Genomic DNA, 13,531 nt, shown 5'->3' with positions numbered 1-13,531 from the left:
CCCTAACCCTAACCCTAACCCTAACCCTAACCCTAACCCTAACCCTAACCCTAACCCTAACCCTAACCCTAACCCTAACCCTAACCCTAACCCTAAGTAACTTTACCCTTTTATTAGTTAGTTTAGGTAAGAGCGTAATTAATAAATAAATTATAAAAATGCGGTAGCGAATCTATTTACGTATTTAAAAGTCCTAAATAATACGATAAATAGTTTAAGTAAGATATATTAGCTACTATATAAATATTATTAAGGCTAACCTCTATTATACGAAGATTCTTATAGAGTTTATAAAATCTTTTTTTATTTTAGTTATTTACTATAAAGTAATTAAAGTTCTATTATTAAAAAGAAAAAGGACTCTTTTATCATAAAATAATATTAAGTAACTACGGTAGTATAATAATAATAAAGGGGGTATACTATTTTATCTTTTATTTATAATATAGCGAATAAAAGAATTTATAAGTATTAGATTCTTTTATATACTACATAGTAAACGAAAGAATTTTAAAATTTTAGTTAATTCGAGATTTTAATTAATTCTTTCGTTCGTAACCTAGCGAACAAAAGAATTTATAAGTACTCAATTCTTTCGTTTACTATATAGCGAACAAAAGAATTTTAAAATTTTAATTAACTTAAGATTTTAGTTAATTCTTTTATTCGTAACTAGGCGTACGAAAGAATTTATAAATATTAAATTCTTTTATTTACTACATAGCGAATAAAAGAATTTTAAAATTTTAGTTAACTTAAGATTTTAGTTAATTCTTTTATTTACTATATAGCAAACGAAAAAATTTATAGATACTAGATTCTTTTATTCACTACATAGCGAACAAAAGAATTTTAAGATTTTAATCAATTTAAAATTTTAGTTAATTTAAGATTTTAGTTAATTTAAGATTTTAGTTAATTTAAAATTTTAGTTAATTTAAGATTTTAGTTAATTCTTTCGTTTATAACATAGCGAACAAAAGAATTACTAAGATTTTACCTAATTCTTTCGTATACTATATAGCGAATAAAAGAATTACTAAGATTTTACCTAATTCTTTTATATACTACATAGCGAATAAAAGAATTACTAAGATTTTACCTAATTCTTTCGTATACTACTTAACGGCTAAAACGTTTTTTAGAATTTACTTACTTAACGGACGAAAGAATGTTATAAATTTGCTTAAACCCTTTAGTTACTACTTAACGACTAAAAGAACTTTAAGATTTTACCTAATTCTTTCGGTTACTACTTACTAACCTTAACTTTCCGAGATTTTAACTAATTCTTATAATTAGTATTTAGTAAATAAGACATTTATAAGGTTTTATTTTAAAATATCCAATACTATATTTATAAGTTTATTATTATTATAACTATATTAATTAACTTAATTATATTTTATCCTATCTATATATAATAGCTAAGAAGGGTATCGGGGTTATAAGACTATTTAGCTTTATATATATTCTTATTTACGTTAAAAAGGGGAGAGTTATTTTAAATAATCTATCTTCTTAAAGGAAATATAATATTATAGTTAAAGGGGCCTTTTAATTTAATAAAACGTAGTTATAGCTACTCTCCCGTAGCCCGACTATATCTTACGTAATACCGATAATATAATTACTAAAATCTATACTCGCTAACGTCTTTTATTATAACGCGTACCTCGCTCTTATTTTTAACTTTTAAAAAATAATAACTACTTTTTACGCATTATAACACCCGTAATAACCTAAATAAAATATACGTTATAATATTTTAATAAAATACTTTTTATTAATCTTTAAAATCTTTTTAATAATAGGTACTTTCTATAACTTATATTCTATTTATTTTTTATTTTAAGTTTAATTACTTTTAAATTTAATCAATTAAAATTGCGTTACGTTACGTTAGGCTATTATTTTTATAAGTTAACTTATTTTTATCAGTTATTACGTAATAAACAAAAGAATATAGTAAGTTTATATAATTTTTTTAGTTATTACGTAACGGACAGAAGAATATTATAAGTTTACTATATACTTTTAGTTATTACGTAACGGATAAAAGAATTTTAAAATTTTAGTTAATTATTTTATTTAATACTTAGTAACCGAAAGGATTACTAAGATTTTAGTTAATTCTTTTATTTACGACCTAACGAACGAAAGAATTTATAAGTACTCAATTCTTTCGTTTATAACTTAGTATATAAAAGAATTTATAAATACTAGATTTTTTTATTTACGACTTAGCAAACAAAAGAATTTATAAGTACTCGATTTTTTCATTCGTAACCTAGTATACAAAAGAATTTATAAGTACTAAATTCTTTTATTAGTAACTTAGCAAACGAAAGAATTTATAAGTACTTAATTCTTTTATTAGCGACCTAGCGAACAAAAGAATTTATAAGTACTAAATTTTTTTATTCACAACTTAGTATATAAAAGAATTTATAAGTACTAAATTCTTTTATTCGTAACTTAGCGTACAAAAGAATTTATAAGTACTAAATTCTTTCGTTCGCAACCTAGCGTATAAAAAAATTTTTAAGTACTAGATTCTTTTATTCGCGACTTAGTAAATAAAAGAATTTATAAATACTAGATTTTTTTATTCGCAACTTAGTATACGAAAAAATTTATAAGTACTCGATTTTTTTATTAGCGACCTAGTAAATAAAAGAATTTTAAAATTTTAATTAATTTTTTTATTCGTAACCTAGCGTACAAAAGAATTTATAAGTACTCGATTCTTTTATTTATAACCTAGCAAACAAAAGAATTTCGAAATTTTAGTCAATTTAAGATTTTAGTTAATTCAAGATTTTAGTTAACTTAAGATTTTAGTTAATTCTTTTATTCGCAACCTAGTAAATAAAAGAATTTTAAGATTTTAATTAATTCTTTTATTCGCAACTTAGCGTATAAAAAAATTTATAAGTACTTAATTCTTTTATTTATTATATAGTAAATAAAAGAATTTATAAGTACTCGATTCTTTTATTCGCAACCTAGCGTACGAAAAAATTTATAAATACTCAATTCTTTTGTTTATTATATAGCGAACGAAAGAATTTTAGGATTTTAGTTAATTTAAGATTTTAGTTAATTTAAGATTTTAGTTAATTTAAGATTTTAGTTAACTTAAGATTTTAGTTAATTCTTTTGTTCGCGACCTAGCGTATAAAAGAATTTATAAGTACTTAATTCTTTTATTAGCGACCTAGCGAATAAAAGAATTCGTAAGTACTCGATTCTTTTATTTATTATATAGTAAATAAAAGAATTTTAAGATTTTAGTTAACTTAAGATTTTAGTTAATTCTTTTATTCGCAACTAGGCGCACGAAAGAATTTATAAATACTAAATTCTTTCGTTTATTATATAGCGAACAAAAAGTTTTTAAGATTTTAGTTAACTTAAGATTTTAGTTAATTCTTTTATTTACTATATAGCGAACGAAAAAATTTATAGATATTAAATTCTTTTATTTACTATATAGCGAACAAAAGAATTTTAAAATTTTAATTAATTCTTTTATTCGCAACCTAGCGTATAAAAGAATTTGTAAGTACTCAATTCTTTCGTTTACCACATAGCGAACAAAAGAATTTATAAGTACTTAATTCTTTTATTCGCGACTTAATATACAAAAGAATTTGTAAGTACTCGATTCTTTCGTTTACTACATAGCGAACAAAAAAATTTTAAAATTTTAGTTAATTTAAGATTTTAGTTAATTCAAGATTTTAGTTAATTTAAGATTTTAGTTAATTTAAAATTTTGGTTAATTCTTTTATTCGCGACCTGGCGTATAAAAGAATTTATAAGTACTCGATTCTTTTGTTAGCGACCTAGCGAACAAAAGAATTCGTAGGTACTTAATTCTTTTATTTACTATATAGTAAATAAAAGAATTTCAAGATTTTAGTTAATTCTTTCGGTTATCACTTATTAAATAAAAGATCTTTTAGGCATTACTTCTTAAATAAAAGAATTTCTTAAGTTTTATTTAATTTTTTTTAGTTATTACTTATTAGCTCAAAGAATTCCGTAAACTTATTTACTTATTCTTATTTATATTAAATTATTTAAAAAACTTTTTTTTATTAATATTAGGCGGCCATGGTAGTGAAGTAATATTAAGTGGCCACGGTGGTAAAGTAATATTTAGTAGCTACGGTAGTAAGGTAATATTTAGTAGCTACAGTAGTAAAGTAATATTATATTTTATAATTGAAGAAAAATGATTTATTTATATATATTAAAAAGTAATAACTAAGTAGTTATAATATAGTAATACTTTTATTAATTTCTCGCTTTTTAAAATATACCCTATTTTTAAGTAGAAAGTATACGAAATTCTTAAAATTTCCTAAACCTAAGCCCATTTAGCCTACTTGATAGTAAGTATATTTATTATCCCCTCGCTATAGTAGCGGCCTATTTAAACTACCTAGGTAAGTTTTTTAAAGAACTCGCTAGGGGGCGGGCCTACTTTATATTACTAATCTAAGTTATATTATAAAAAAGACGTAGCCCCGAGGCGCCTCTTTACTAATCCTTATACTTTTTAAGTATAATATACTAATTCTTTTTTATAATACTACTCTTTATAGTATATATACTACGCTATATTACGGGCTTATTAGAGTTACGGCCTATTTTAAAGATTTATAGGTATAAGTAAGTAATTATACCGATCCCCGTTTTTTTTAAGTAAAATATATTAATAATATTTTTATATAGTACTATTTATAGCGCTTATATTATATTATAGGGCCGCGCTACCCTATATTGTTTTTTAATTTTTATAAACTTTTACTTTTTATTATTACCTATTGCTTTATAATATTTATATTTATTTATTCCGTTATTTTTAAGTACTAGGGTTATTATTATATTATTAGGCGGGCTATTTAACTATGCGGTAACGCTAGGTTTTTAAACTTTTATAACTTTTAGTTTTTAGATTTATTATTATTTATTATATCTAAAGCGATTATTTTTAGAGTTATTATTTTTAAAGTTATTGTTTTTAGATCCGTAGCCCCTAAAGCTATAGCTTTTAAAGAGCTATTATTTTTAAAATAGTCGCTTTTAAAGCTATAGCCTCTAAAGCTATTATTTCTAAAGGGCTATTACTCTTATAATAGTCGTTTTTAGAGCTATAGCTTCTAAAGCTATATTTTTTAAAGGGCTATTACTTTTAAAATAGTCGCTTTTAAAGCTATAGCTTTTAAAGTTATTATTTTTAGAGGGCTATTACTTTTATAATAGTTACTTTTAGAGCTATAGTTTTTAAAGCTATACTTTTTAAAGGGCTATTATTTTTAAAGTAGTTATTTTTAAAGCTATAGCCTCTAAAGCTATAGCCTCTAGAGAGAGCTTTTATAATAGTTATTTTTAGAGCTATAGCTTCTAAAACTATAGCCTCTAGAGGGCTATTACTCTTATAATAATCGTTTTTAAAGCTATAGCTTTTAAAGCTATAGCTTTTAGAGCTATAGCCTTTAGGACTATAGCTTATATAATACCTCTATATTTTTAAAATACGTCGAGCTTTTTAAAATAATAGAGGGAAGGGGCGCGTTTTAATAATAATAATAATACTAAAGTATAGTTATTACGTCTTAGAGCCCGTAAAAATACTTAACTATACCTTATTATTTTTAAAAAAAGCTATTATATTATAATAAGTAAGCGTTATAGTTCTGTATTTATTTATAATACTTGTGTATAATAGCCTAGGCCTGGTCCGTATAAGCCCCTTAGCTTAAGTCTAAACTTTTAACGGACCCCGGCCGAGGGGCCCGAATTAATATCTTAATATAGTTATAGAGTATTTAAAGTATTAGTATTTATAATATTATTTTATTATAGTATAGCTATTAGAGAGTAGTTATAGTAATAATAAGTACGTCCGTAGTTTTTTAGTTAGTTAGAGGGGAGGGTATTTATATTAAACCGTACTAAGAATACTACTTACCCGCGCCGCGCTAATACTAATTATTAAGGGGGGGCTTATTATTAATATTACTAGCTTAAGTTATATTTTAAAAAGACGGAGCCCCGAGCCGCTTCTTTATTATTTTTACTAATCCTTATACTTTTTAAATATAGTACGTTAATGCCCTCGTATAGTACTATTTATAATATTTATATTATACCGTACTTACTAAGGTTATAGCGTATTTTAATTACTTATAGGCTAAGGTAAATAACTATACTAGGCCCCGTTACTTTTTAATATAGTATATTAATACTTTTATATAGCGCTACTCTTTACGGCGCTTATACTTTACTATACCTCGAGTTTACTAAGACTATAATATACTTTAGTTACTTATAGGCTAGGGTAAGCTATTATACTAGGCCCCGTTACCTTTTAGTATAATATATTAATACTCTTATATAGTACGCTATTTTTATTAATACTTATACTATACTATACTTATCGTACCTCGGGCTAGCGTTTATAGAGTATTATAGAGCTTTTTAAAATAGTATATATTATATATTAAAAAAGCTTTTACTACGCTGCCTAAAGGCTTTAGTTACTACGCTTAAACTTTTAACTACGGTACTTAAAAGCTTTAGCTATAGCTCTATTATACTTTTAGCTATAGCACTTAATTTTCTATTTTTAACTATAGCCCCCTATTATACTTTTAGTAGCTACGTAGTTAAAAACCTTTAGCTATAGCGCTCGACTTTTTATTTTTAATTACGGTACTTATAAGCTTTAGCTATAAGCTTATTATATTTTTAGCTACGTAGCTAAAAACCTTTAGTTATAGCGCTTAACCCCGCTTAATCTTTTATTATAACGCCCTATAACCTTTAGTTATATAGCTAATTAAGAACTTTTAATTATAGTACGCTATATAATTATAGCTATAGCGCGCTATATAGCTAGAGTTAAAAACCTTTAGTTATAGTTATAGTACTTAACTTTTTACTTTTAGCTATAATACTTACGAGCTTTAGTTATAGGCCTATTATATTTTTAGCTATATACTTAAAGTATTTAGCTACGGTTATAGTATTAAACTTTTTATTTTTAGTTATAATACTTACGGGCTTTAGCTATAGGCTTATTATACTTTCGGTTACATAACTAAAAACCTTTAGCTATAATACTTAACCCTCGCTCAACTTTTTATTATAACGCCCTATAACTTTTAGCTATATAACTAACTAAGAACTTTTAGTTATAGTGCTTAACTATATAACTTTTTATTATAACGCCCTATAACCTTCTGCTATATAGTTAGAGTTTTGGTTATAAGCTTATTATAAACTTTTAGCTACGGCGCCTCTAAGCTCGGGCTACCGCTACCCCCGCTCCTACCCCTAGCCGCTCGCTAATTAATTTCGGCTACTCCGTAACCTTCGGCTACGCCGCGCATTAGGCTAAGGTACTAGATTTTTTTATTTATTACATAGCGTATAAAAGAATTTTAAAATTTTAATTAACTTAAGATTTTAATTAATTCTTTTATTCGTAACTTAGTATATAAAAAAATTTATAAGTACTCGATTCTTTTATTAGCGACTTAGTAAATAAAAGAATTTCGAGATTTTAGTTAATTCTTTTATTTATAACTTAGTATATAAAAGAATTTGTAAGTACTAAATCTTTTTATTTATTATATAGCGAATAAAAGAATTTATAAGTACTCGATTTTTTTATTTACGACCTAGCGAATAAAAGAATTTATAGGTACTCGATGTTTTTATTAATAACTTAGTAAATAAAAGAATTTCGAGATTTTAATTAATTTTTTCGTTAGTAACTTAGTAAATAAAAAAATTTATAAGTACTTAATTCTTTTATTTACAACTTAATAAATAAAAGAATTTTAAAATTTTAGTTAATTTTTTTGTTTATAACTTAGTAAATAAAAGAATTTATAAGTACTTAATTCTTTCGTTTACTATATAGTATATAAAAGAATTTATAAGTACTTAATTCTTTTATTTATTATATAGCGTATAAAAGAATTTATAAATATTAGATTCTTTTGTTTATTATATAGTAAATAAAAGAATTTATAAGTACTCGATTCTTTCGTTTATTATATAACGTATAAAAGAATTTATAAGTACTTAATTCTTTCGTTTACTACATAGCGTATAAAAAAATTTATAAGTATTAGATTCTTTTATTTATTATATAGCGAATAAAAGAATTTATAAGTACTTAATTCTTTTATTTACGACCTAGTAAATAAAAGAATTTATAAGTATTTAATTCTTTCGTTAGCGACCTAGTAAATAAAAGAATTTTAAGATTTTAGTTAATTCTTTTATTAGTAACTTAGTAAATAAAAGAATTTATAAGTACTCAATTCTTTTATTTACGACTTAATAAACAAAAGAATTTCGAGATTTTAATTAATTCTTTTGTTTATAACCTAGCGAATAAAAGAATTTTAAGATTTTAGTTAATTCTTTTATTCATAACCTAGCGAATAAAAGAATTTATAAGTACTTAATTCTTTTATTCACGACCTAGTAAATAAAAGAATTTTAAGATTTTAGTTAATTCTTTTATTAGCGACCTAGTAAATAAAAGAATTTATAAGTACTTAATTCTTTTATTAATAACCTAGCGAACAAAAGAATTTCGAGATTTAAGTTAATTCTTTCGTTTATAACCTAGTATATAAAAGAATTTATAAGTACTAAATTCTTTTGTTTACTATATAACGAATAAAAGAATTTATAAGTACTTAATTCTTTTATTTATAACCTAGCGAATAAAAGAATTTATAAGTACTTAATTCTTTTATTAACGACTTAATAAATAAAAGGATTTTAAGATTTTAATTAATTCTTTTATTCGTAACCTAGTATATAAAAGAATTTATAAGTACTAGACTTTTTCGTTTATTATGTAACGAATAAAAGAATTTATAAGTACTCAATTTTTTTATTTACGACTTAGTAAATAAAAGAATTTATAAATACTCGATTCTTTCGTTTACTATATAATAAATAAAAAAATTTTAAAATTTTAATTAATTGTTTTAGTTATTACTTATTAAATAAAAGATCTTTTAGGTATTACTTTTTAAATAAAAAAATTTATTAAGTTTTATTTAATTTTTTTTAGTTATTACTTATTAGCTTAAAGAATTCCGTAAACTTATTTACTTATTTTTATTTATATTAAATTATTTAAAAACTTTTTTTTATTAATATTAAGCGGCTATAGTAATAAAGTAATATTAAGTAGCTACGGTAGTAAAGTAATATTAAATAGCTACGGTAGTAAAGTAATATTTAGTAGCTATAGTAGTTAAGTAATATTATATTTTATAAGTAAAAAAAAATGATTTATTTATATATATTAAAAAGTAATAACTAAGTAGTTATAATATAATAATACTTTTATTAATTTCTCGCTTTTTTAAGATATACCTTTTTTTAAGTAAAAAGTATGCGAAATTCTTAAAATTTCCTAAACCTAAGCCTATTTAGCCTACTTAATATATAAAAAGTTAGTAGAAATAATAAGTAGTTAAGGTTTATAAATCCTAAATTATTTTTTAACTTATTAATAACAAATAAAAGGTTAGCTTAGGTAGTTAATATAAGTATTTAGGATTAAAATCTTTTTACTTATTATTAGTAAGTAAAAAGCTAGCTAAGGTAGTAGGTATTTAAGATTTATAAATTTTAAATTTTCTTTTTAAGCTTAACCCTTTGGTACTTAATTAATAATCCGATATATATAATTCCCTCCGCGTCTAGCTTAATATTAAGAAGGTCTAATTTTATTATAATATAAGCTATAAAGGCTAACAGGGCTAGTAAATGCGCAGCCATTAAAAAACTAATTGCAATTATCCTAGCTCGTAATATAGACGGGATTATAGTGTTTCTACTAATATCGCGACGAACACGCAAGGTCTTTCTCTCCCTCTAGTAGAGTAGCCATGCCTAGTTAGCGAGGAAAGCCGCAGAAGTGAATTTCGACTTAAGTAAGGTAGTGTCGCTGAGTTGCGATCGGCTATTCGCGAAAGTACTTGCCAGCCAATCTGAAGCGGCCGATTGAACCTTGGACTTCTTCTTTATCAAGTTCCTCGTGACGCAGACACCTTCTCTGTATGCGCTATCATAGTTGTCGTCTGGATAGTCCATGTAGTCGCTTGAAAGAAGCTCGAGTGGATTCAGGTATAGGCAGTCACCAGGCCAAAGAGTATCGGACCCCACATCGTCATATGTGACGGTCTTCAACAGTTTGGTTTCGATGAATGATCCTTCACCGAATAACGCCAGTGCAATGGTCAGTAGTGGCCCCTTGTTCGTGACTCCCGCCAATTGCTTTGGATCCCAAACATCCAAATTTTAACCAATTGTATCACCCCTATTCCATGAACGATCAGCACTTGGAGGCCTTGAAAGTAGCAATCGGGGTAACTTGCCTGTAGGTGTCAGACTCTTCGACATGGGGCTTATCACTGGAGCTGATGTTAACCGAATTGTAACAGCCTGCTTGGCAAGCGCCGCCAGGACCGTATGGATCCTTTTCAAGTAATTTGCCTGCCTTGATATTCCAGTTATTCGGCAATTCGAAGTATCCGGCCGAAGTCTCCATTTCAATCTTGATCACAGAATGTAGTGGTCCATCCGCGGGTTCCAATGTGACGTTGAGGTACAAATCTTCCGTGAACCTCTGCATATCTCTCGTGGGTTTCCAAGGTGAAGTTGTCAAGTTTCCGGGCATACATATTTGGACAGAGATTGGATAACTGTTCTCCACACTCCCTTCGCCGTCATAGCTAGCCCAAAAAGACCCTTGTGAGCTGTTGCAGGATGTTGGGAAGCTTTCAGTGGGCATGATCAATACGTTGACCACCGAGCTAATGCGGGGAATGAACTGACGGATGAGTCCCGTAGAATACCCGGCGGGAAACTGTGCTAGAAATGGGTCAAGTAGGCCTGGAATATCCCCCAGTGTTGGTGCTGTGCGGCATGACTTTGTTGAGGTACGGCCTCCACCCATCTTTTCGCTCTCACTCGCATCAGAGCATGTGTAGTTGAAGCCGTCACCTTGCCACAACATTGCCTGGGGCTGGCTGCTGGAGACAGTTTCCAGCATTCCCCGAGTGATCAAGGCGAGTACATTATTTTCCTTTTGTTTTAGACGGAATTGACCTGGTATGTCGGTCACGAGAACATCCCTGTCGATCGAGTAGCTGACTTTGGTCGCCTCTGCTGATAGCAGGTATTCTTGCAAAGGAGCTAGTACGCCGCCAATAACATAGACAACAACTGCTAGGATGAGGAAGACCGTGTTGCACTTATCCCATGGCGCTTTCAGGACAGCGACAGCGTCGGACCAGCCTTGGTCGGCAAGCGCGATGACCTGACGTAACTTGAGCTTTTGCGAGCGTCATTGAACGTAGATAATAGCCGCCGCAGATAGAACTGTTGTGGTCAAAGGCAGGGTCAAGACGGTGAGAACCGACTGTAGAACTTGGATGCCTTGATACCAATCGCTATTCTTGTTGATGCTATCCTCAACATCGGCAGTGAATCCCACAGAGTCTGTATGATTGTAATCAACGACGTATCTTTTCGGGTATCTCGTTTTGACGTATTTATTAGAGGGTATTTGCGCCCACAGTGGCCGGAATGTCATGATGCAGGTCGTTGTCCAGGCAAAAATCGACAGTGCTGCGTAGCCTGCAACTAAGAGCAAAGGCATAAACGACCGGGACTGCGGTCGTGGCTTTGGGCAAGGCGATGCGTTTCCCGGGTGGACGAATTCGGTAGGTCCTGGTTGAGGTTGACCCAGGAGAGACTCAGTGCTTTGATTTTTGGAAATGAATGTGCCCCGCTGAGTAGATGTGTCAATTGAGTTGAGCTCCATGCCATCATACGCATCGTTCAGGTTTGCGGGGGGCTTGACCCGCAGAGCGTCCTCGGGTGATGCCATGATAGTTAGAACAGAAGAAGAACTTTATCGTGTGGAAGAACATTCATACGATTCTGCTGCAAACTCAACGTAGTTATGTAGAAATAGGATCTTTTATCGATGCCATACATACACCGGGCGCCTTCGAAGTATGCCTTGGCAGTGTCCCAGAAGAACGCCTCAGGATGACGCGGTAAATGGACGCGCTGCAGAGTGGCGTATGTTTCTCAAGAAATAGCGAGCTTCATGGCGAACCAAACTTGCACAGCCGGCTGATTATTCACCAGAATGTTCACCGTCTAGCCACGATGGTGTTGGATGAACATATAGGTATGAAACACTGCCCGAGTGTGAGCAGCTGAGACCGATCGCACTTGCTCGCGAGATGCAATCGATTGGCAGACGGCATTCGAACAGAAACTGCACATTTCACGGGTGCTGCTTTGATTGAAGATCGACATTTCTGTGATGATTTGATGGCAACAAGGTTATCAGTGCCTTCGTATGTCCAACCTGCAGTCGACACTCACCGTGGCGTCTGAGTAACGGCCTGAAACCAGCAACGTAGCCTAAGCCCCGGTCTTCTCAGCCAGGTTGTCAACATCACCTGACAGACGCGTCCATATTGGGTTCGAGAACGAGGCAGCTGCGGATGCTCCGAAAGGGTGGCAGAGATGAAAATACTGAAGAGCGGCTTAGAATAGAAAGTGGAAAATTTGCCGAGGTACTCGTGATCTCCTAACAGAGAGGAGGTGGCAACAATTATTCTCGAATCCAATGAAGATGTCGCATTTGTTCACGGCTGTCGGCGACCTCTCACTCAGGGAGATTGATCGACGCGGGATGAGACCGCCTCCGTGCTGCAGCTCGTCCAAGACAGCTGCCGCCTATTGGGCACAATGAGAAGATACGCAAGACAGTGGCTTTTCGGTGAAGCGATCAGGAAGATAAGAATGTTCCGAGAGAAGAAGTCCACAACTCCTAACGTTGGTGAGCATCCACTATTGTATAGAATTCAAGGCAGATGTGGATGATGATGGAAGGTCTGCTATGATAAGGCGGCCATTGGCCATTCATTATTTCTTTTTGGATGAAAAAACAGAGCGCACTGGTAGAACTTACCGTCGCTCATAAAGCTGCTGTTTGTGGTTGGCTAGAAAAGCAAGACACCGGATCCTGGTTTGAGTCTGGAAACATTAGGAAGAATGATACTTTTTTAATATTTAATAATTAAAAGAATTTTATAAATTTAGCTTATTACAAAGCCCGCTAATACCAAGCACGCCGTGACACTATCGTCTTACATCCATAGCTATTACAAGCGGACTAAATACGGCTAAAACGATAGATAAATTCATGAATTGACATCTCGAAAGAACTACATAAAATTTCTCAAGGAACTACATATTAGCCTGCTTATAGATATTCCAAGACCTCGAATGGGAAATCCATTGAAAACAGGCATCCCAATTACCATCGATATCTTCATCCTTTGGGACGTCTTCAGCAATCACCTCCTGATATCTCATTCCCTTAGCGTGTAGATGTGACCTGCGGTGGGTCCACGAGATATTAGCACGACTACCTATCTTCATACGTTTG

At 30.0% G+C, this 13,531-nt stretch overlaps 1 protein-coding gene across 1 annotated transcript; it reads right to left on the bottom strand.

The window, feature by feature from the left end:
- Positions 1 to 9,948: 9,948 nt before the first annotated feature.
- CABS01_16150 (uncharacterized protein) lies at positions 9,949 to 11,950 on the bottom strand (the record flags this gene model as incomplete). Its single annotated transcript, XM_060549482.1, has 3 exons — positions 9,949 to 10,268; positions 10,471 to 11,377; positions 11,441 to 11,950. The coding sequence occupies 3 exons, from the start codon at positions 11,948 to 11,950 to the stop codon at positions 9,949 to 9,951; spliced, it is 1,737 nt and encodes a 578-aa protein (XP_060390158.1).
- Between the last annotated feature and the right edge of the window lie 1,581 nt (positions 11,951 to 13,531).

Source organism: Colletotrichum abscissum (assembly GCF_030869225.1).
Source record: "Colletotrichum abscissum strain IMI 504890 chromosome Unknown Scaffold_83.1, whole genome shotgun sequence".
In the NCBI taxonomy this organism is placed as follows: Eukaryota; Fungi; Ascomycota; class Sordariomycetes; order Glomerellales; family Glomerellaceae; genus Colletotrichum; species Colletotrichum abscissum.
This window is presented reverse-complemented; position numbering and strand designations above follow the sequence as displayed.